Raw genomic sequence first — 21,158 nt, 5'->3', positions numbered from 1 at the left:
GGAGAATGATAAGATAAACATGAGGTCAGTTAGCCCATCCTGACAGATTTACCAGGAATCTGTTAAGATGGTTTCCAGAGGGAATCGCGTGGAGGTCAACGTGACTTGTAATAGGTTGGCCCGCTATATGGCGATCCCAAGCTCACCAGGGTGGCATTAGGGTGCGGAGGCTATTCTCTGCACGCCTAGATGAAAGGTCCCTTCGATGGGAACCGTGCCGGTGGTCTTGGAGAATGCATATGCGATCCCATGGCTACGGCGACATGTTCGAGGAGGAATAATCGTCAGGTTTTTGGCCGGTATGAATCCATTAGGCACCTAAGCCGGTGGGCCTCTATGAAGATTTTCCTGACGTTAAAAAAAAAAAAGGTTGACCCGGTATAATGTAATGTGGACTCCATTTTTCGCAATTAGCTTCTCATTTGGACCGTTTTTTTTTTTTTATAACACAGGGGACAAACGAGCATGCGGCTCACCTGATGGTAAGTGATTACCGCCGCCCATGAGCACCCGCAACACCAGGGGAATTGCAAGTACGTTGTCGGCCTTTTAAAAAGGAATAAGCTCTTTTCTTGAAGGTTTCAATATCGTATCGGTTCGGAAATACCATTGCTGGAAGGTGATTCCATAATGTGGTTGTGCGGGGCAAAAAGTTTCTAGAAAACCGCACGGTGGAAGACCGCCATTCATCCAGATGATCAGGATGGTATTTCAGTTTCTGGCGGGTGGTACGGTGGTGAAACCGTTGTGCGTGTAGAGCCGATACTACTAACGTAGCCAGCCAAGCTTCTCCCAGAAGCGCAGAAGCCTGGTATCTTCACAGGCTTCGCAGAGTTATTGACCCGGTATATGTGTTGTATCAATTTATCCCGGTCGTAAATAATGAAGAGGTGACGAATATACGCGCCCCGAACTGCGCTGTGGCTATTGACCGGCGAATAGACATCAACGGCTGTTTACTGGCCGCGTGTCCACTACAGCGCATGTTTATGATACAATTACTCAATATGAACTGCGCACGCGCAATCACACCCAATAGATATGTACTACTATACTCGAGGAGGTACGCAATTTACTAGTTGTGGAATGCACCAACAAACATAATAACTACAGATAATATTAGAAGTGTGAATGTTGTAAATTTGTATGTATAGGGTAATTAGAGTATACTACGGCACCTAGTTCTAAAAATATATCACCACTTTAAAAGTACCTTGTAATATCAAGATATTGTGATATATAGAAAAAAAAAGAAAGAAAAATATATTTATTTGGCGCATACAAAGCTACAAAAATTATAAGTAATTATTTTAAAAATACAGCTGCGACCAAATATGTTTCCACTCAGCCTTGTGTCTGGGCTGTAATGCCCAGACGCTGATTTTCAGTGGAACCCTGTAGAAAGATTTTAATAATTTCGACGCTGCTTTACGACCGATGGTCGCAGGTTCGATTCCTCGCACGGCACAAACATTTGTATTCATGAGTATAATTGTTTGTATCGGTCTGGCTGTTTTCTATGTATTATATGTATTGACAAAAAAAAGCCATGTATAATTATCAGTTATCTAGTATCCATAACACAAGCTTTTTAGCTAGTTTAACTTGGGTCTAGATGGCGCTGTGTGAATTGTACTGAGATTATTATTATTATTATTATTAATATCGGTACATTCATACAGATATCTTTTCATAGTATAGAATAAAGTCAATAAAAGAAAAAACTATTGGTGACAAAGTCTTCCGAAACAGCTTGATCGATTTTATGATTTTTTTGTGTATATTTAGAATGTCTAAGAGTTTAGTAGGTCTGAGAATAGGATGTGAAGTATTTTTCATACTCCTTTTTTTTAATAATGCTTTATTCATGACCGTGGATACAAGTCCTTCAGTCGAATACATTTTTATAATGAATTGAATACGTAACATAAAAATCAAAATATAAGGAATAAACTATTATATATTATACTCCTACATGATATGTGTGGTCCACACCAAAAATTTATTATTGAATAATACTTTTTAATTTATTTTTTAATTACTTGTAATTCGCCATTAGAAAATACATAGAACTCTAAATTTTCACACTTATACCATCAACCCTATTGTTTATTTTATTTGGCAAAACAACATTAGCCGGGTCACCTGGATTTTTGTAAATAAATGGACTCTCTAAGTTACTAAGTAAACACAAAGCTACAAACTATGAGCCTTTCCTAATAACATGTTGTTACTTTCCGTTTGTAAAAGTGTTCATGTGATTATAGTTCTGTACCAATTACTTTACAAATACACAACATTCATACAAAGTAGTGTATGTATGTATGTGTATGAATGGCATATCAATTGCACTAATTGTATTTAACATGTATGACGCATAGCTACATGTGTGTACGCCAGTGTCTAGACTCTACACTGCTAGATTACATACATTCACATTACGCTCTACAGGAAAGTTGTTATTTTTTATGTTTTCAGTAGAATTACTGTATTTGTTATCGATAAATACCTCTTATTTTGAGTCTGAGTTTGTCAGCGTGGAAATAAATTCTAAAATAAAAGTAGTTAAGTTCCTTCTTCTCATACTAACTATCTGCGAATGAATGTCCCGACAAAATCGGTCTAGCCGTTTAGGGGTTAAGCACAGACCGATATTTTACACCGACAGATATTTTATTATGTAAATATCGTATATGATATACGTTTAATGAAAAGCTGTTAACTTGATATTACAAACAGATGCTTCAATTTTATTTGTTTGTATTCTTCTTCAATTCTTCAATTCGAATGGGTGGAATTTATCAAAATCCTTTCTTAGGGGATGCCTACGTCATAGTAGCTTTATGCATACAAAGTCTCAGCCCGATCGATTTAAAATTGACAAAGTTTCATACAAACTTTCATCCCCTATTTTATCCCCTTGGGGGTAGAATTAATCAAAATCCTTTCTTAGCGGATGCCTACGTCATAACATCTACCTGCATGCCATATTTCAGCCCGATCCGTCCAGTGGTTTGGGCTGTGCGTTGATAGATCACTACGTCAGTCACCTCTATGTTATATATACTCGTATTTAGTCTCGTGTTATGTCTACATATACTTCGTGGATCCGATTATGTACACCATAATCTAGAGGTGAGAGACTAATAAAACTTTGAGAATTATTTTTTTATGTAAGTACCGCATACACTTTCATATGAATCTAATAATAATAATAATAATCTCAGGACAATTCACACAGCGCCATCTAGTCCCAAGTTAAGCTATCTAAAGCTTGTGTTATGGGTACTAGATAACTGATACAAGTACATAGATATTTTTTTTTCGTAAATACATACATATTATACATAGAAAACACCCGAACCAATACAAACAATCATACTCATGAATACAAGTGTTTATACCGTGCGAGGAATCGAACCCGCGACCATCGGACGTAAAGCGGTGTGCTAGACCACTAGACCACCGAGGTCGTTGAGAATTTAATGAAAAGCTGTTAATTTGAAATTACAAACACCTGTCCATGTCCACATCAATGGAACATTAATCTATATGTCTGTCTGTACACTGCGTTTATCTATATTAAGATAGTGTATAGTACTGTATAGCCCGGCAGATAACATCGCAAACGTAAGGTTTTCCATAAAATCACTGCTATGTTTGTCGTTGATTGTTAATGATGTACGAAACTGCCGCGGCGACCTTGTCCCAATACATATATCTTAATTAGGGTTGCCAACCACACTTTATAATAACGTATCCTACTTTATTTTTGTTATACTTTATACTTTAACATAAAGTATGCTAAAATACTTTATCTTCAACCTTCACTGTGATGCGTAAAACAAAATATTCATTATGGGTACTTAACGAGTTATAATTACTGAACGAAATGTTAGATGTCAATTGTGAGTTGTGACATTTGTCACAGTTCACAGATGTCACTCATTATCTAAGGAATTGTACAAAAATGATCTGGTTTTGTTTATAATTGAAGATTAAAAACGAATTGTTTATTTATTTAAATTTAACTGTTGATTGTCAAACAAGCTACATTTAAAGATAACGAAAAATTGTTAGCTATAAAAACGTGAAATATGATTTTTTGTTTTATTCCATACAAGTTTATACTTTATTATTTTAATGTTGGCAACCCTAATCTTCATTGACCTTTATAATATTGTGTACGAGTGACATAATATTTATACAAATATATCACAACACGGCGTAGTTCATCTTAAATCGTGTGAATGTAAATATCATGTCTATATTTATATGTATAAATAACTCATTAACTCATTCCGTTATAGTCATTTTATATTTTACTGACGATACGACTATTTGTATGAGTGTGCAGTATAGATTTATATATCACACTAGTTGTACACTTTATTTTTCTAAAATATAAGTAGCCTAAGTTACCCATTATTACATCAGCTACCTGCCAATAAAAGTCCCGTCAAAATCGGTCCAGCCATTTCAAAGATTAGCCTGAACAAACACACAGACAGACAAAAAATTGTAAAAAATATCATGTTGGTGTATGTATTGTATTTATATTCATATGCATGTAGTAAAAAACTGTTATTTCAATATTACAAACAGACACTCCAATTTTATTTATTTGTATAGATATGTTTAGCGCAAAGAAACAAAGCTTCTCAAACAATCTAGATACGAGTGTAAAATTATTTGTGAATTCAGTTGAGCAACGAGTAGAGCACTCTCATGGTCATGCTTTTAGCATGCTTACACTAAACAAAAAGGAAAGTGGCAAAGGACGCGAGATGCGATATGATTTGATATGACTCTACATCAAGAATACTACATTGTTATACCATACCATACATAGTAGGTCAAGTAAAATATATATAACTCAAAGGTGATTAACGTAGTGATCTATCAACGCACAGCCCAAACCACTGGACGGATCAGGCTGAAATTTGGCATGCAAGTAGATGTTATGACGTAGGCTGCTAAGGAAAGATTTCGATTAATTCTACCCTCAAGGGGATAAAATAGGGGATGAAAATTTGTATGTAACTTTGTCAATTTTAAACCGATCGGGCTGAGACTTTGCACTCATAAAGCTACTATGACGTAGGCATCCCCTATGAAAGGATTTTGATAAATTCCACCCCTAAGGAGATAAATTAACGCGAGCGAAGCAGCAGGCAAAAGCTAGTAAAATATATACGCAGATCTTGAACATTATTACTGTAGCATTATATTTCTCGTCTTTCGAGTTAAAAATTAATAAATAGAGCAAGTCGCATGCTAATTGCTATAGACAACAACGTAAAGGCAAAGGATGAGAGACGACTGCATGCAACTAAAATGCGAATGTTGATAATGGATGTGTTGGTGTAATAAAGAATTAATACATTATAGGAAGTATGAAAGTGGCGCCGGTGTCGGAGAGGTTGAAGAGTAATCGTCTGTCGTAGGAATGAAGATCATATCCTAAAGAAGGTGGTACATATGAATGTGGACGGTTGTAAGGGTAGAGGAAGACCGAAAAAGAGATGGATGGACTGTGTGAAAGATGATGTGGTATGAAAGGAAGTAAATTACGAAATGACTGCGATTAGCGATGAATGGAAGAGAAAAACATATTACGCAGACCACAAATAACAATAACAATAATAATCTCAGGACATTTCACACAGCGCCATCTAGACCCAAATTAAGCTAGCTAAAGCTTGTGTTATGGGTACTAGATAACTGATACAAATACATAGATATATTTTTTTTTTTTAATGTAAATACATACATATTATACATAGAAAACACCCAGACCGATACAAACAATCATACTCATGAATACAAATGTTTGTACCGTGCGAGGAATCGAACCCACGACCATCGAATAGTAAAGCGGTGTGCTGAACCACTAGACCACCGAGGTTGTCAAAATAAATGGGATAAGGAAGAAGCGGATGATGATTGCGAGCTGCAGATACTGTCGGCTGAGTCACGATTTTAATATCACCTAGATTGAGTAGTAACAATACTAATTAACATAGTAAACTGCGCTGAACATGTTTCGCTCTACGGTTTTGTTCATAACGTTCATTGCGTTTCATAAACAAAGCTGCCGAAGAATTAATCGAAGGTCACGTTTCAAATACTGCAAGATGTAACAGAGATGTACATAAAAATTGGTGGAGCGAATCAGCCGAGCCCGTTTGTTTGCTCGGTGCGCTGTGACAGTTTTCAACGAATATCCATTGCTAACTGACATACGTACAGTATTTATATTAATTGAGAATAATATTAAAGAACACGTTAATTTGTAAACTGAATTTATATATTTTTATATAAAATATGCTTTTGTAATGATAAGTTTGTTGAAGGCGTGGGAGACATTATTCAATTCGACCACACATGTCGATTGTGACGAGAGTGAAAGTGAGATTTTTTTTATACCACGTAGGTGACAAACAAGCATACGGCCCATCTGATGGTAGACGGTTACGGTAGCCTATGGACGCCTGAAACACATGGGGTGTCACATGCGCGTTCTCTTGTCTCTTGCTCTTCAACTGTCCAAAATATGGTCATGTTGCGCATCTGAGATTAAGTGTCGTGAAATTCAGTGATTTATTATACTTATTTTACAAAAGAAGTTATTCTTGTGGAAACATTATGAATTTTGTTTCAATTACCAATCGTCCTCACTAAGTATTTGTAGCTATTTTATTAACTAATACCAACCATACATTTGGTAGAATATTTGAGTAAAACGAACACTTTCACATATATAATTTGCATGCCCATTTGGTAAATATTGCTGATCAATAATGTTAATGAAACATTATTGATCAGCAATATTTACATCATATTTACTGTACATATACTACGTAAATAAATTATTTCATTTTGTTTCGTTTCATTTCATTTCATTTAATTTCATAAATATATGCTTAATTGTAATTTTATCTTGTTACAGACGAAAGGGAGGATGTCCAAAAGAAAACGTTTGCAAAATGGATAAACTCACAATTAGTGAAGGTATGTATAAATACATTATATACTACACTAACTTTTGCCCGCGGCTTCTCTCGCGTTAATTTATCTTTTTAGTGGTGGAATTTATAAAAATCCTTTCTTAGGCGATGCCTACGTCATAGTAGCTTAATGCATGCAAAGTCTCAGCCCGATCAGTTTAAAATAGACAAAGTTTCATGTAAAGTTTCATCCCCTATTTTATCCTCTTGGGGGTAGAATTAATCAAAATCCTTTCTTAGCGGATGCCTACGTCATAACATCTATTTGCATGCCAAATTTCAGCCCGATCCGTCCAGTGGTTTGGGCTGTGCGTTGATAGATCACTATGTCAGTCACCTTTGAGTTATATATACTACATTATATTATAGCATGTAATATATGAGTGCAATGGTTCCGAAATCAAGGAACTATTTATTATTTAGTAATGTGGACTTATGATCATATTGCTAGCAATGTATTATGTCAGGTTATCCACCACGGCAACATGTATTAATAATATATATTGTAATTTTAGTATTTTAAACAAATCTATACTAAATACATCGCAGTCAGACCATTGTGGACAAATAGCAAATGTAATGAAAAAATGAGATTATATATAAGTTCTACAGACCATATAACTAGTGCAGGGCTGTAAATATGGTGTCGTGTTCCAGAACGACAAGCAGCTGGTGGGCGACCTGTTCGTGGACCTGCGCGACGGCGAGGTGCTGCTGTCGCTGCTCGAGATACTCACCGCGCAGCAATATGTTAGTACACCATACCTACTCTGAACAAGTGTACCATCAATACTTCCTAGCAGGGGCGGATTGTGACTTTGTAGGGCCCTGGGCTAAAACTACTGAGGGGCCAGGGGAAAGGGGATTGTTACTAATGTGGACTAGACCTCATTGCTAGCAATGACAATGTCAGGTGACCTACCTACGCGGTTCCCACTGGAAACTGTGGTGATAAATTCATGGCAAATTTACCACGATGTGCTAACTGACCTGACCTCATGTTCATCTTATCATCCTCCACTAGTGCCCCGCTATGGATGTTTGTTTATTACTCTTTCATGCAAAAACTACTGAACGGATTTTGATAAAACTTTACAGTAATATTGTTTATACATCAGAATAACACATTGGCAATAATTTAAAAAGATAGAATGTATATTGAGTATGTGTGATGCGGACGAATTTACGTGGGTCAGCTACTTTTTTTATTTTAAATATCGCCTATTGTTTTCAGTGGGGGCTGGGGGCCCTTTGTGTTCATGTGGCCCTGGGCTGCAGCCCAAAAAGCCCTTAGGTAGATCCGCCCCTGCTTACTAGTAATTAATAAACTGAATATATTGACGTGAAAATATATTTTTATAATGATTACTAGCTGTCCCGGTAAATGTATTGCCATATAAATTAATATCGATATTAAATATAGGGGTTGATGGTAGAAGGGTGCAAAAAAAAATTAATAAAAATCTGTAAAGCCGTTTCGGTAAAGTTTGGTAATAAACACCGCGACACGTGAATTTTATATATTAGATATTGCATCCCTTGTAATTTAAAGTAAATAATTTAGCTTAGTTTTCAAAAAGCATTGTTTAGTGACTGGTAGCGCCATCTGTGTTTTAATAGTGGTACTTCTTTGTCTTGTTAGTTCATAAAGCGACCGTTTCGTCGTAAAAGATGAGTGATAGCTGTTTGTGTTTCTCATTTTTAATGCATTTAAAATGAATAAAAATAATAATAAATGATAGACAGCGTTGACAGAAAGAAGTTTTTATTTTTATTTTTAATTACAATTATTTTACGAGGCATTATAAATAGAGGTTTCATGTGGTAACACTATCATCTGTGTCCTTATTGAATCGCGCCTTTTCTTCACTCTATTAAAAAATATGGCAGTAGTAATGTTATGTCCTAAAAAATCTACCAAGTATCTACTGTACAGACTTTCTACAAAGTTATATATATATCTGAGTGTCACCTATTGAAATTGTCAAGTAGCTTGCTTTGTAAGCTGTTTTGGTTGAAGAGTCAAATTACTAGATATCGTAATCCTCAGGCTAAGACTAATATTTGTGGCCTCGTAATGCCCACAGACATTGTTAAATATCCTATGATTTATATGTTGATAAATAAAATAATTATCATTAAGACTGTATTAAGAGTAACAACCAACATAGCTGTATAGGATGTTCCTTAGTGTGCATAAATCTATATAAAAAGTGAAAATATTTTGGCGCCAAAAAGTGAAAACAAAATTTTAAAAAACATAATACTGTATAGATATTGATGAGAACTTTAGAGCAAATATATAGTTACAGTTTTGAATTGCATGTAATTGTTGGAAGCACATATTTAAAGCTACAAAATAAATTGTATTTTATAGTGATTACACTTTACATTGTTTTTAAAGAAAAATAATTTTATTTTTTCTCAGACTCCTCAGATCTTAAGCCTTACACTAAGACTAAGATATAAATAGATATCTTAGTCTTAGTGTAAGGCTTAAGATCTGAGGAGTCTGAGGATCTAAATAGGCACCAATTTGCCTCACATGACCACATGATGTATTACATATATACGACAGTCACCACTCACCGTTAGGTGGGGTATAAGTTTGTTTGTCATTCTTATTAACCTACTAGCTATACCCGCGACTACGTCCGCGTGGAATATAACTTTATTTTTCTAAAATAAAAGTAGCTTGAGTTACTCCTTATTACATCAGCTACCTGCCAAAATAAGTCCCGTCAAAATCGGTCCGGCCATTTCAGAGATTAGCCGGAACAAACGGACAGACAAAAATTGTAAAAAAAAATATTTTGGTCCATGTACCGTATTTGTATTCATATGCATGTAGTAAAAACTGGGTATTTCAATATTACAAACAGACACTCCAATTTTATTTATATGTATAGATTATAACTTATTTATATGTTGATAGTGTATAAAATAAACAGTATATATATGTATAGTAATCCGAGTGTGTGGTGTTGTGTTGGACAGAAGCGCGAGCGCGGCCGCATGCGCGTGCACCACATCAACAACGTGAACACCGCGCTGCACGTGCTCGAGACCAACGGCGTCAAGCTGGTCAACATCAGCAGCAACGACGTCGTCGACGGCAACCCCAAGCTCATACTCGGTATCTACACCGTACTCCCCTTACAACCCCCCCCTCCTCCTCCTCCTCCTCCTCCTCCTCCAAGACCCTCACACTCCGCCCCCCACGCTTTGCCCCTTGTCCTCCATTCTTTGCCCCTCGTCCTTTTTGCTTTGCCCCTCTTCCTCCATGCTTTGCCCCTTGTCCTCCATTCTTTGCCCCTCGTCCTTCATGCTTTGCCCCTCTTCCTCCATGCTTTACCCCTCGTCCTCCATGCATTGCCCCTCGTATTCCATGCATTGCACCTCGTCCACCATGCTTTGCCCCTCTTCCTCCATTCTTTGCCCCTCGTCCTCCATACTTTGCCCCTTTTCCTCCATGCTTTGCCCCTTGTCCTCCATTCTTTGCCCCTCGTCCTTCATGATTTGCCCCTCTTCCTCCATTCTTTGCCCCTCGTCCTCCATGCATTGCCCCTCGTCCTCCATACTTTGCCCCTCTTCCTTCATGCTTTGCCCCTTGTCCTCCATTATTTGCCCCTCGTCCTTCATGCTTTGCCCCTCTTCCTCCATTCTTTGCCCCTCGTCCTCCATGCATTGCCCCTCGTCCTCCATGCATTGCCCCTCGTCCTCCATGCATTGCCCCTCGTCGTCCATACTTTGCCCCTCGCTCTCCGCGCCCCGCCTCTGCCCCCGTACCCCGCACCTCGTCCCTTGTCCCTTCGGCATTGGCCCGTCCTCCTCTCATCGATTGTAGTGAATAGGTACTCGGATTTAGTGAGCTGATAATTTAAATTAATTTAAAATAGAACGAATGCATATTTGGCTCTTGCTTTTTTACCAGATTATTTGGTATTATTCTGAGCATATTGTCATTCACTTAGTTTCATTTTATGTGTTAAATTTTTAGATCTTTCTAGAAAGAGGCTAACTAAAGAGTGCGCCGTGACATTCTTCTTATGACATATACGACTAATTGCAATGATATCATGTATAGGTCTGGTATGGAGCATAATCCTGCACTGGCAGGTGCACTACCACCTCAAGGACCTGATGTCGGAGTTGCAGCAGACCAACCTGGAGAAAACATTGTTGGCTTGGTGCCGTACCCACACACAGGTAAGGTATTCGACTGTAATAAAATTTGCGTAGGGAACTTCTTCGAATCCCGAGTGTGCCCTAGCGTCTTCCTATATTCATATGATTCAGAATTAATAAGAGTGACCATCAGCAGATGCTATTGCAATTTTGTCAACAACGATCAGTATCCGTAACCTGAACAGACTATAGAAATAGAAATAATCTTTATTCAAATAAAATAAGCACTTTCGAATATTCATCACAAGAAGAATGAGCAAGAAACTTGTATGTGGTGCTCTTTTAAATAAATATTGATTTACTACTTTCGAGAATAGTGTGACCACCAGCAAATTTTATTGCAATGTTGTCAAAAGTAAAAAAGTTTGATCAGTGTCCATAATCTGAACAGATTAGTCCTCACTAGCAGCACTCGTTCACGAGTATGACATAATTCTTATAAAGAATCGATCTGTCGTCGTGTTAGTCGTACATGTGTGTGTGTATGTGTTCCCGTATAGAACTACGCGGGCGTGGACGTGAAGAACTTCACGAGCTCGTGGTCGGACGGGCTGGCCTTCAACGCGCTGCTGCATCGCTGGCGGCCGCAGCTGTTCGACTTCGCGGCGCTGCTGCGGAAGTCGCCCGCCGCCCGCCTCGACCACGCCTTCCACCTCGCGCACTCCCACCTCCACATCGACCGCCTGCTGGACCCCGAGGGTGACCACACACCACACACCACACGACACACTCCACCACGACTGCGGCGGCCGCCCGCCGCCCGCCTCGACCACGCCTTCCACCTCGCGCACTCCCACCTCCACATCGACCGCCTGCTGGACCCCGAGGGTGACCACACACCACACGACACACTCCACCACGACTGCGGCGGCCGCCCGCCGCCCGCCTCGACCACGCCTTCCACCTCGCGCACTCCCACCTCCACATCGACCGCCTGCTGGACCCCGAGGGTGACCACACACCACACGACACACTCCACCACGACTGCGGCGGCCGCCCGCCGCCCGCCTCGACCACGCCTTCCACCTCGCGCACTCCCACCTCCACATCGACCGCCTGCTGGACCCCGAGGGTGACCACACACCACACGACACACACTCCACCACGACTGCGGCGGCCGCCCGCCGCCCGCCTCGACCACGCCTTCCACCTCGCGCACTCCCACCTCCACATCGACCGCCTGCTGGACCCCGAGGGTGACCACACACCACACGACACACTCCACCACGACTGCGGCGGCCGCCCGCCGCCCGCCTCGACCACGCCTTCCACCTCGCGCACTCCCACCTCCACATCGACCGCCTGCTGGACCCCGAGGGTGACCACACACCACACGACACACTCCACCACGACTGCGGCGGCCGCCCGCCGCCCGCCTCGACCACGCCTTCCACCTCGCGCACTCCCACCTCCACATCGACCGCCTGCTGGACCCCGAGGGTGACCACACACCACACGACACACTCCACCACGACTGCGGCGGCCGCCCGCCGCCCGCCTCGACCACGCCTTCCACCTCGCGCACTCCCACCTCCACATCGACCGCCTGCTGGACCCCGAGGGTGACCACACACCACACACCACACGACACACTCCACCACGACTGCGGCGGCCGCCCGCCGCCCGCCTCGACCACGCCTTCCACCTCGCGCACTCCCACCTCCACATCAATCCTTTATTAGCGGATGCCTACGTCATAACATCTACCTGCATGCCAAATGTCAGCCCGATCCATCCAGTGGTTTGGGCTGTGCGTTGATAGATCACTACGTCAGTCACCTTTGAGTTCTATATATTTAGATATATAGTACAACGGTTGCACCACAACACCTCACGGCCTCACAACGGTTAATAACCAGTATGCTTATAGCAGGCGTTGGTTTCACTTGTCTCTCACATATACAACATTGGCGTCGAGAATGGGATCTCTCGCATACACAGCACTAACAATAACATAAAAATGTATATATATACATATATTATAATAATTTTACATTACTCTCTAAAAACTAAGCCACTTATTCGTTTTATTTTCACTCGTCTACCCTCTTCACCACCCTGATCGATTACGTGTCCTCGCTGCAGATGTGAACACTCCGAACCCTGACAAGAAGTCGATCATGACGTACCTGATGTGCCTGTTCCAATCGTTGCCGCACTCCAGCGAGGACGTCGCCGAAGTGGAGAGCTTGCACTCGGACCACAACACCCCGCTCGCTGATCCCCCCACCGAAGTACGTAACGTGGATGTATATATGGCTGGGGTAACGTCACCGTCACACATTGAACGATAGCATTATCGTCAATTACCGAATTATCATTAAAAAAAGGAGTCTAGTGTTACACAGTTAGAGTTCGTAATCGCAAGAATTACTCGTTAATGCCGGGAAATCTTACTTCCCCTTACTTCAGTAGTTCTTCAGTGAGACGTATGAATATAATTTCATCATTCTTCGTTCGAACGAAGTTTATTTCAATGGTTCTATTCAGAGTTTTTAACGACGTCAATCGACAAGTTTAATCTACTAAAGTATATCATTGTCGTCCATCGGTTCACTGCATCGTGAGGCCGAGGACGGTGGTAGATAGTGGTGGCGTACCGTCTGAGGGTGGTGTGACTGCAGGCGGGGCGCAGCCGGCCGCTGTCGACGGCGACCACCGCGTCGGGCGAGCTGGGCGGCTACGGCAGCGCGCTGGAGGAGGTGCTGGCCTGGCTGCTGGCCGCCGAGGAGGCGCTGGACGCCGCGCCGCCGCCCGCCGCCGCGCTGCCCGACCTCACCCGCCAGTTCCACGACCACGAGGTGACGACGACGCTCTCGTCCGAGCTGCGGCCACCGTTACGCTCGCCGGCGGCCCTCTAACTGTTCCCTCTCATCGGCAGCGGTTCCTGCTGGAGCTGGCGGAGCACCAGACGCGCGTGGGTGGCGTGCTGGAAGAGGGTGCACGGCTGATGAGCGACGGCGGCCTCACGCGGGACGAGGCGGCCGAGGTGCGGCTGCAGATGCGGCTGCTCAACCAGCGCTGGGAGGAGCTGCGTCAGAGAGCCATGCGGCGGCAGACCGACGTGCACGCCGCGCTCATGCAGCAGCAGCAGCGCCATCTGGACGAGTTCCGGTGAGTGCCGCGCCCGGCGGCCGGAGCCTCCTCCGTGGTCTCCGTCGACGGCACTGACGCGCGTGCTCTCCGCAGACAGTGGCTGACGCTCACCGAGGACCGCATCTCGCGCATGGGCCCCGGGCTGGACGCGGTGGCCGCGCTGCACGAGGACCTGGCGCGGCACCAGCCGCTGGTGGACGCGCTGGCCGACTGCGTGGTGGTGGTGGAGGACGAGGCCGCGCCCGACGACCGCGCCGCCGACATCGAGGACCAGCTGCGCGCGCTCGGCGAGCGCTGGGCGCACGTGTGGCGCTGGACCGAGCAGCAGCGCGCCCGGCTCGCGGCCAGGGCGGCGCTCATCGCGCGCCAGCACGACCTGCTGCGCGGCTGCCAGGACCACGAGCAGGCGCTCAAACAGGTACGCCGCGTCCGAGGCGGTCGAGGCGAGGCACCGCTCACCACACACGTCGATGACGCACCGCCCTCGTGCAGATGGAGGCGACCCCGGTGAGCGAGGTGGGCGAGGTGGTGCAGCGCATGGAGCGGCTGCGGGCGGTGTCGCGCGCGCTGTCGCTGCAGCAGGCGGCGGCGGCCGCGCAGGGCGAGCTGGCGCTGCGGCTGGCGCGCGAGGAGCCCGGCGCCGGCGACGAGCTGGCGCCGCTGGCCGCGCGCGCCGAGGCGCTGCACGACCGGCTCGACGCGCTGCGGCTCATCGTCGACGTGCAGGCCTCCCGGGTGCGGCCCCTGCGGTACCCACTCCGCGACGCTCCGTCGCTTCCTTACCGGCGAGTCTCACTAAAATTTAATTTCTCGGAGACAGATAAAAGAGCTCGGGTTCGAGTTCGACATGGACGCGCCGGAGACGCCGACGGCCTCCGCCTCGCCCCCGGCCCCGCCCCCGGCCCCGGCCCCGGCCCCGGCGGCCGACGACGCGCGCTCGTCCAAGAAGATGCGGCTGTCGTCGGACGCGGCGGCCGAGCGTGCAGACTTCCAGCTCGGGTACAAGGTGTTCGAGGCCTGGGCCGACGCCGCCGAAGCTGACTTGGACAAGGTAGGAGGAGTGGCTTATTATCGGATTCGAGGCGAGCATAAATTATAAAAAATTGTAACGTATTCTGATGTGATCGACGCGTTACAGTGCAAAGGAGAATTAGAAGACAAGAGCGACAAGAGGAGGGAGATTCCGTCGACGCTGGAGCGCATCGAGAAGGAAATCGAGGTACAGCGCGCGGACTTCGCGCACGTCGAGGAGATCCAGCGGCGGCTCGCGCGCGGCGGACTGCAGGGTGCGGCTACATATACCTTTATTTCGGTATTTTCATTCATTCATAATCTATAACTAAACGTTTATTGTTGCAGATGAAGCGAAACAACATGCGACCAGTATAAACGAACTAAAGAAGCGATGGGAAAACATTCAAAGAACTCTGCTCGAGATAAGAAATACGATGAACCTTCTAGAAGACAAAGAAAACTTTTATAAAGTTCTAGAAACGTTCCGGAAAGAATTGGACGATATCCGAGCGTGGAAGGATAAGATGTTAACGGATCCGCCCACGAATAATCGGTTGATACATTTGCGGAATAAGATCCGTGCCGTGAAGCAGCTCGAGATGAAACTGAAGGAACTGAATGCACAAACTATAATTTTACTGACTAAATCGCTACCGAAAACGCACAAGGACGAGATCGAAATAGATTCGAAACGAATTAACGAAGTTTACGAGGAACTGTTGACGCAGCTCAGTAACAGGGAGGTTGAGATGAAGCTCGTTCTGAATAAGAAACCCCGAGACCAGGAAGATGAATTTAAAACTCTGCAAGCCAAAATACAGAGCATAGAGAGTGAGATCATAGCGGAGCACGCTATGGTGACGACGCGCGACGAGATGGAGCTCAAACTGGACGAGCTAAGGAAGTTGCGGCTCGAGTTTGATCGGCTGCAGTCCAGCTACGATGCCGTCGTAGAGCAACGACGACAGCACTACGAGAAAGGGAGCTTGCAGGATCTGAATCTGCGCAGCAGTCTCGAGAACTTGGTCACCCGGTTTGGAGACTCCAAAACGTTACTGGAGCAAAAGATAGGGAAACTAGAAAAAGGTCAGTGTGTAATTATGCATCGTAGGTTATATTTAAAGTGGACTGTTGTCTTATGGTTGATTTTGTCGGTAGGCATGGAGATGTTGAAGCGAATACAGGAGGAGAAAGAAGAGCTGTCACGCTGGTTGGATAGCGTACAGCAGTTCGTCAGCCAGCACCAGCTCGTGCCGCTGGGTGAGCTGCCGCGTCTCGAGGAGCTGCTGGATGCCAGTAATGTAAGTCTAGTGACTCTTTCGCCGGCTCTTTTGCAGCATTTACATGGAGTCATGGAACAGTGTGCCATTGTCTTCTATGTTATTAATACACAGCTCTCACTTTATTCACTTTTATAACAAGTTCAATCCAGAGACTTGTCAGATGGCAGGTATTTGGAATCCTCTCTTTTCCGCAATTGTAAATGCGAAATTAATAAAATTCCTATGCCGTTAATTTTACTTTGTTATAGAAATTTGATGGGGAGAAAGACGCTTATAAGTCGAAATTGGAGGCGATAGAAAAACTGAAGGAGACAATACTTGAAGATTGTGACGATAGTGTCTCCAAAACAATACAAGCCGACACCAAAGAGTTAAGGAGACAGTTCGAATCCGTTACGGAAACTTCGTTCAAATTGAACGAGAGTCTCCGTAGAGCTTTGGAGAAGACGGAAAGCGTGTTCCGGAAAATCGGAGAGATCGAAGAGTGGCTACAGGGCATCGAGGAGCAGATTCCGAAGGAAGAGGAATGCAACATCGGCGATTCGGCGGAGCTCTATCAGATGAAAGTGCGCTACCAAACCCTCAAGGACAAGTGCGACGAAAAGACGCCGGAGTTTAGAGATTTGAACGAAGCCAGTGAGTATCTATCGTACTCTATACTCGACATCTTCGTTATCATTATTTCGTGGCAGAAAAACGGGCCCGAGGTGACTCTAAAGCGATCCACTTCTTCAAATGAACCTGGGATTGTTTCCGGCAGGTCACGAGGTGCTGGTGGCGGCGGGCGCGGAGGCGGAGGCGGGGGAGGGGCCGGGGGCGGCGCGGCCCGCCACGCTCGCCCGCCGCGTCACGCAGCTCAACGCGCGCTGGAGCGGCGTCACGCACGCCGTCTACGAGCGCTACAAGTACGTGCCCGGCTGCGTGACGTCACGCAGCTCAACGCGCGCGGGAGCGGCGTCACGCACGCCGTCTACGAGCGCTACAAGTACGTGCCCGGCTGCGTGACGTCACGCAGCTCAACGCGCGCTGGAGCGGCGTCACGCACGCCGTCTACGAGCGCTACAAGTACGTGCCCGGCTGCGTGACGTCACGCAGCTCAACGCGCGCTGGAGCGGCGTCACGCACGCCGTCTACGAGCGCTACAAGTACGTGCCCGGCTGCGTGACGTCACGCAGCTCAACGCGCGCTGGAGCGGCGTCACGCACGCCGTCTACGAGCGCTACAAGTACGTGCCCGGCTGCGTGACGTCACGCAGCTCAACGCGCGCTGGCGCGGCGTCACGCACGCCGTCTACGAGCGCTACAAGTACGTGCCCGGCTGCGTGACGTCACGCAGCTCAACGCGCGCTGGAGCGGCGTCACGCACGCCGTCTACGCAGCCGTCTACGAGCGCTACCTGTCCGTGCCCGGCTGCGTCGTCACGCAGCTCAACGCGCGCTGGAGCGGCGTCACGCACGCCGTCTACGGCGCTACAAGTACGTGCCCGGCTGACTATAGACGCACGCCGTCTAGCCCGGCTGCGTGACGTCACGCAGCTCAACGCGCGCTGGAGCGAGCTGGTCGAAAACTTGTAAGATGCATGCTAGCAAACACTGCGGCTCGGTATTGTCCTCAACTCATTCTCTGAACCGCAGCTTCATAGCACAACTGTCTTAACCGTCTTACAAGTTTTGGACCTGGAGGATGTAGGTGACGGGGCTGGTGCGCAGGGTGCTGGCGGAGGCGTGGCTGGAGTCCGGGGAGCTGCGCGCGTGGCTGACGCAGGAGGCGGCGTGGCTGGACGGGCTGCAGCGCCGCCTGCGACGCTCGCCGCACGCGCCCGCAGACGCGGAGGAGATCGCTGACGAACTATACGTAACTACACCCCCCCACCCCACTTCGTTTTCATTTCTGTCTACCTCTGCTTTTGTTATATAATATCACAAGCTAAAAAAACTTATGTTAAATGCTGAATTACTGCCAAAATTTGATGTGTTAATATTTCACGTAAAAATGAGTAGAAAAGATTTAATGAAATTTTCTTAAAATATATTGTCCTCATTTTTTTTTTAATTTAATAAGAGTTTAGTTATATTTTCGTTTTGCTCGCAATATCATTGAGACTGACAAGTAATACCATTTAAAAATTGTAATAACAAGGTTGCAATAACAAAGTTTCGTGTACAGTTATATAATCCTCGATCGAATTCTATATAAAACGTTAATGTTTTATTTGGATCGGTGTTAGGACTTGGAGAACTACATCCAGAACCACAGCGACGAGCGTCTGTCGCGCATCCAGGACGTGGGCCGTCAGCTGGCCGACGCGCACATCATGCGGGGCTGGGTGCAGGCCGAGGTGGACGCCATCACGACACGCTGGCACCAGCTGCGGGACGAGGTGAGGCACCCGGCCAGCCGTGTACTGCTGTGTGGCGGGGGTTGTTCGTTAACATGTTTACACACATTATTTTACAGGGATCGTACGGTCGGAGGACGAAGTAAAAATGCTCCTTTATTTGCGCACTCAGTAGGACAGTACCGAAAGGATTGCTGTCTCGCTAATGAATGCGGACGCCAGTCTTAGACGCCCGACGGGTGGACTGCAACTGTACATTGCGTACATCTCCTGTTTTTAATATTTCTACATATTATTATTAAGCAAATATAATAATAATATATTTTATTGAGAGCAACAAAAAGTATAGTTAGTTATTTTTCTTATAAACTATTACATTTTTATGAAATATGCAACATACAGAGAATTTACTAGTAGTATTTATACTAGTATCATAGACATTATATATATATATATTGGTTACTTATATATAAATTCTATTTAGAATTACTATTTTTAGGGCAATAAAATACATTATGTTATATATTTTGGTAAGGATAATTTATATTAATTATAGTTATAATTTATTTTCGTGTACACTACTTGTACAGTATGTTATCGTACAGTCGTCAGCATTTTATAAATTTTTTTTATACTACTTAGGTGGTAAACAACCATACGGTTTATCTGATGGTAAACGGTTACCGTAGCCTATGGACCTTTGAAACACCAGGGGTGTCACATACGTGTTGTCGACCCTTAAGAAATCTTAATATACCCTTTTTGAAAAACCTCATGCTGTAGTCTAACTGCTTCGTGTTCATATAATGTGCACACACATCTTTTCTTTTTTAGTACACTAATTATTAACAAGCAAGTATTAGTCCTTACTCAATTATCGTATATTCAATAAATTAAGTTGGAAAGTAGCTCGGACTTATCATTTACTAGTTATTTGTCTCGGCTACGTTTTAGTGTACATATATTATGTATATAAATTTTACTCTTGAATTACTTTATCTATTAAAAAAAAATTGCCTTAAAATCTTTTGCGTAGGTTTAAAAATTTAAGCAATACTAGGGACGGACAGACGGCGACTTCGTTTTATAGTATGTAATGATAAGTCGCTATGATTGATGGATATGTGCGGGTCAGGCGGCGGCGCAGGGCGCGACGCTGGAGCGGGAGGCGCGGTCGGCGGCGCGGTCGGAGGAGTCGCTGGAGGAGGTGGCGCAGTGGCTGGACGCGCTGGAGGCGCTGAGCGCGGGCGAGCTGGGCGCCGCGCGGGCCCGGCTCGCGGCCGAGCTGGCGCCGCACCAGGCCGCCGCCCGCCGCGCCGCGCGCCAGGTGGCCGCGCACGCCGCCGCCGGCCGCCGCGCCGCCGCCGCGCGCCTCGCCGACCGCCTGCGGGCCGCGGGCCGCCGCCTGCGGGCCGCCGCCGCCGCGCTGCGGGCCGCGGGCCGCGCGGCGCCGCGCCTGGCCGCCGCCGCCGCGCGCCTGCGGGCCGTGCGCGACGACCACCACGCCGCCGAGCGCGAGCCCGCGCCAACCGACCCCGACGCGGTCAGACTCCAGCTGCGGCACTGCCTGGTCAGTTACCCTCCTCACTACTTATTAAGTTGTTTAGGCTATTGTCAGATGCTTGTAGCACCTGTAGCACTGCGACCTGCATACATCCATTGTGCTCGCCCTTTTTCAGAGTTCGCTATCTAGACCCGTCAGGGACAAGAATTGAAGAATATTCTTAGAAGCGATGATTTTTATCTCCTCGGGAAAAAGTGTAAACTTTCCAAAAGAAATATTTCGTTTATACGTGAGTGGGCTTCAATTTGACAAAATCTGCAGATTCTTGTCGTGCATAGGCCTAGTTTAACCATATGCTTGTTTAATTTGCAGTGTCCTCTAAAGAAACAATTGTTGAACAAATATAGTGACATCATAAACTTAGACACAATCAGTGCATATCAAAGAAATATATACGATCATTTAATAACTCCATTGGAATAGTTAAAAAATATATTTTTGATTACTATTTTAACACTAAACAGACATACACACATATACACACAATAAGTAACAGATAATAAGAATAATTCATACCACTTTTATTTAAAAAAAAATCCACACGGACGAAATCACGGGAAAAGCTAGTACACAATAAGATTAAATCAGTCGTAGTGATAAGAGCAGACCAGTCGCTACAACGACGAAACGACAATGCCATAACATGTCCTCGCACTATTGTCATAA

General features: G+C 45.2%; 1 protein-coding gene across 1 annotated transcript in view; it reads left to right on the top strand.

Annotated features, from left to right (window-relative positions):
• The window catches only part of LOC131847512 (dystrophin, isoforms A/C/F/G/H-like), an 80,261-nt gene that overhangs the window by 43,466 nt on the left and 15,637 nt on the right, over positions 1 to 21,158 (top strand). The window contains exons 3-21 of the mRNA XM_059197093.1: positions 6,953 to 7,014; positions 7,668 to 7,760; positions 10,008 to 10,146; positions 11,098 to 11,219; positions 11,699 to 11,897; positions 13,284 to 13,441; positions 13,823 to 13,999; positions 14,080 to 14,312; positions 14,388 to 14,712; positions 14,787 to 15,029; positions 15,115 to 15,345; positions 15,433 to 15,580; positions 15,654 to 16,394; positions 16,467 to 16,609; positions 16,840 to 17,227; positions 17,352 to 17,496; positions 18,300 to 18,444; positions 18,818 to 18,970; positions 20,064 to 20,498. Coding sequence (XP_059053076.1) covers positions 6,953 to 7,014; positions 7,668 to 7,760; positions 10,008 to 10,146; positions 11,098 to 11,219; positions 11,699 to 11,897; positions 13,284 to 13,441; positions 13,823 to 13,999; positions 14,080 to 14,312; positions 14,388 to 14,712; positions 14,787 to 15,029; positions 15,115 to 15,345; positions 15,433 to 15,580; positions 15,654 to 16,394; positions 16,467 to 16,609; positions 16,840 to 17,227; positions 17,352 to 17,496; positions 18,300 to 18,444; positions 18,818 to 18,970; positions 20,064 to 20,498 — 4,280 coding nt within the window. The remainder of the gene's footprint in view (positions 1 to 6,952; positions 7,015 to 7,667; positions 7,761 to 10,007; positions 10,147 to 11,097; positions 11,220 to 11,698; positions 11,898 to 13,283; positions 13,442 to 13,822; positions 14,000 to 14,079; positions 14,313 to 14,387; positions 14,713 to 14,786; positions 15,030 to 15,114; positions 15,346 to 15,432; positions 15,581 to 15,653; positions 16,395 to 16,466; positions 16,610 to 16,839; positions 17,228 to 17,351; positions 17,497 to 18,299; positions 18,445 to 18,817; positions 18,971 to 20,063; positions 20,499 to 21,158) is intronic.

The sequence above is a fragment of the Achroia grisella genome, unplaced genomic scaffold, assembly GCF_030625045.1.
Source record: "Achroia grisella isolate CSIRO2021 unplaced genomic scaffold, CSIRO_AGI_Agris_v1 utg537, whole genome shotgun sequence".
Taxonomy (NCBI): domain Eukaryota; kingdom Metazoa; phylum Arthropoda; class Insecta; order Lepidoptera; family Pyralidae; genus Achroia; species Achroia grisella.
The sequence above is the reverse complement of the archived record's forward strand: the minus strand, read 5'-3'. Positions and strand labels throughout refer to the sequence as shown.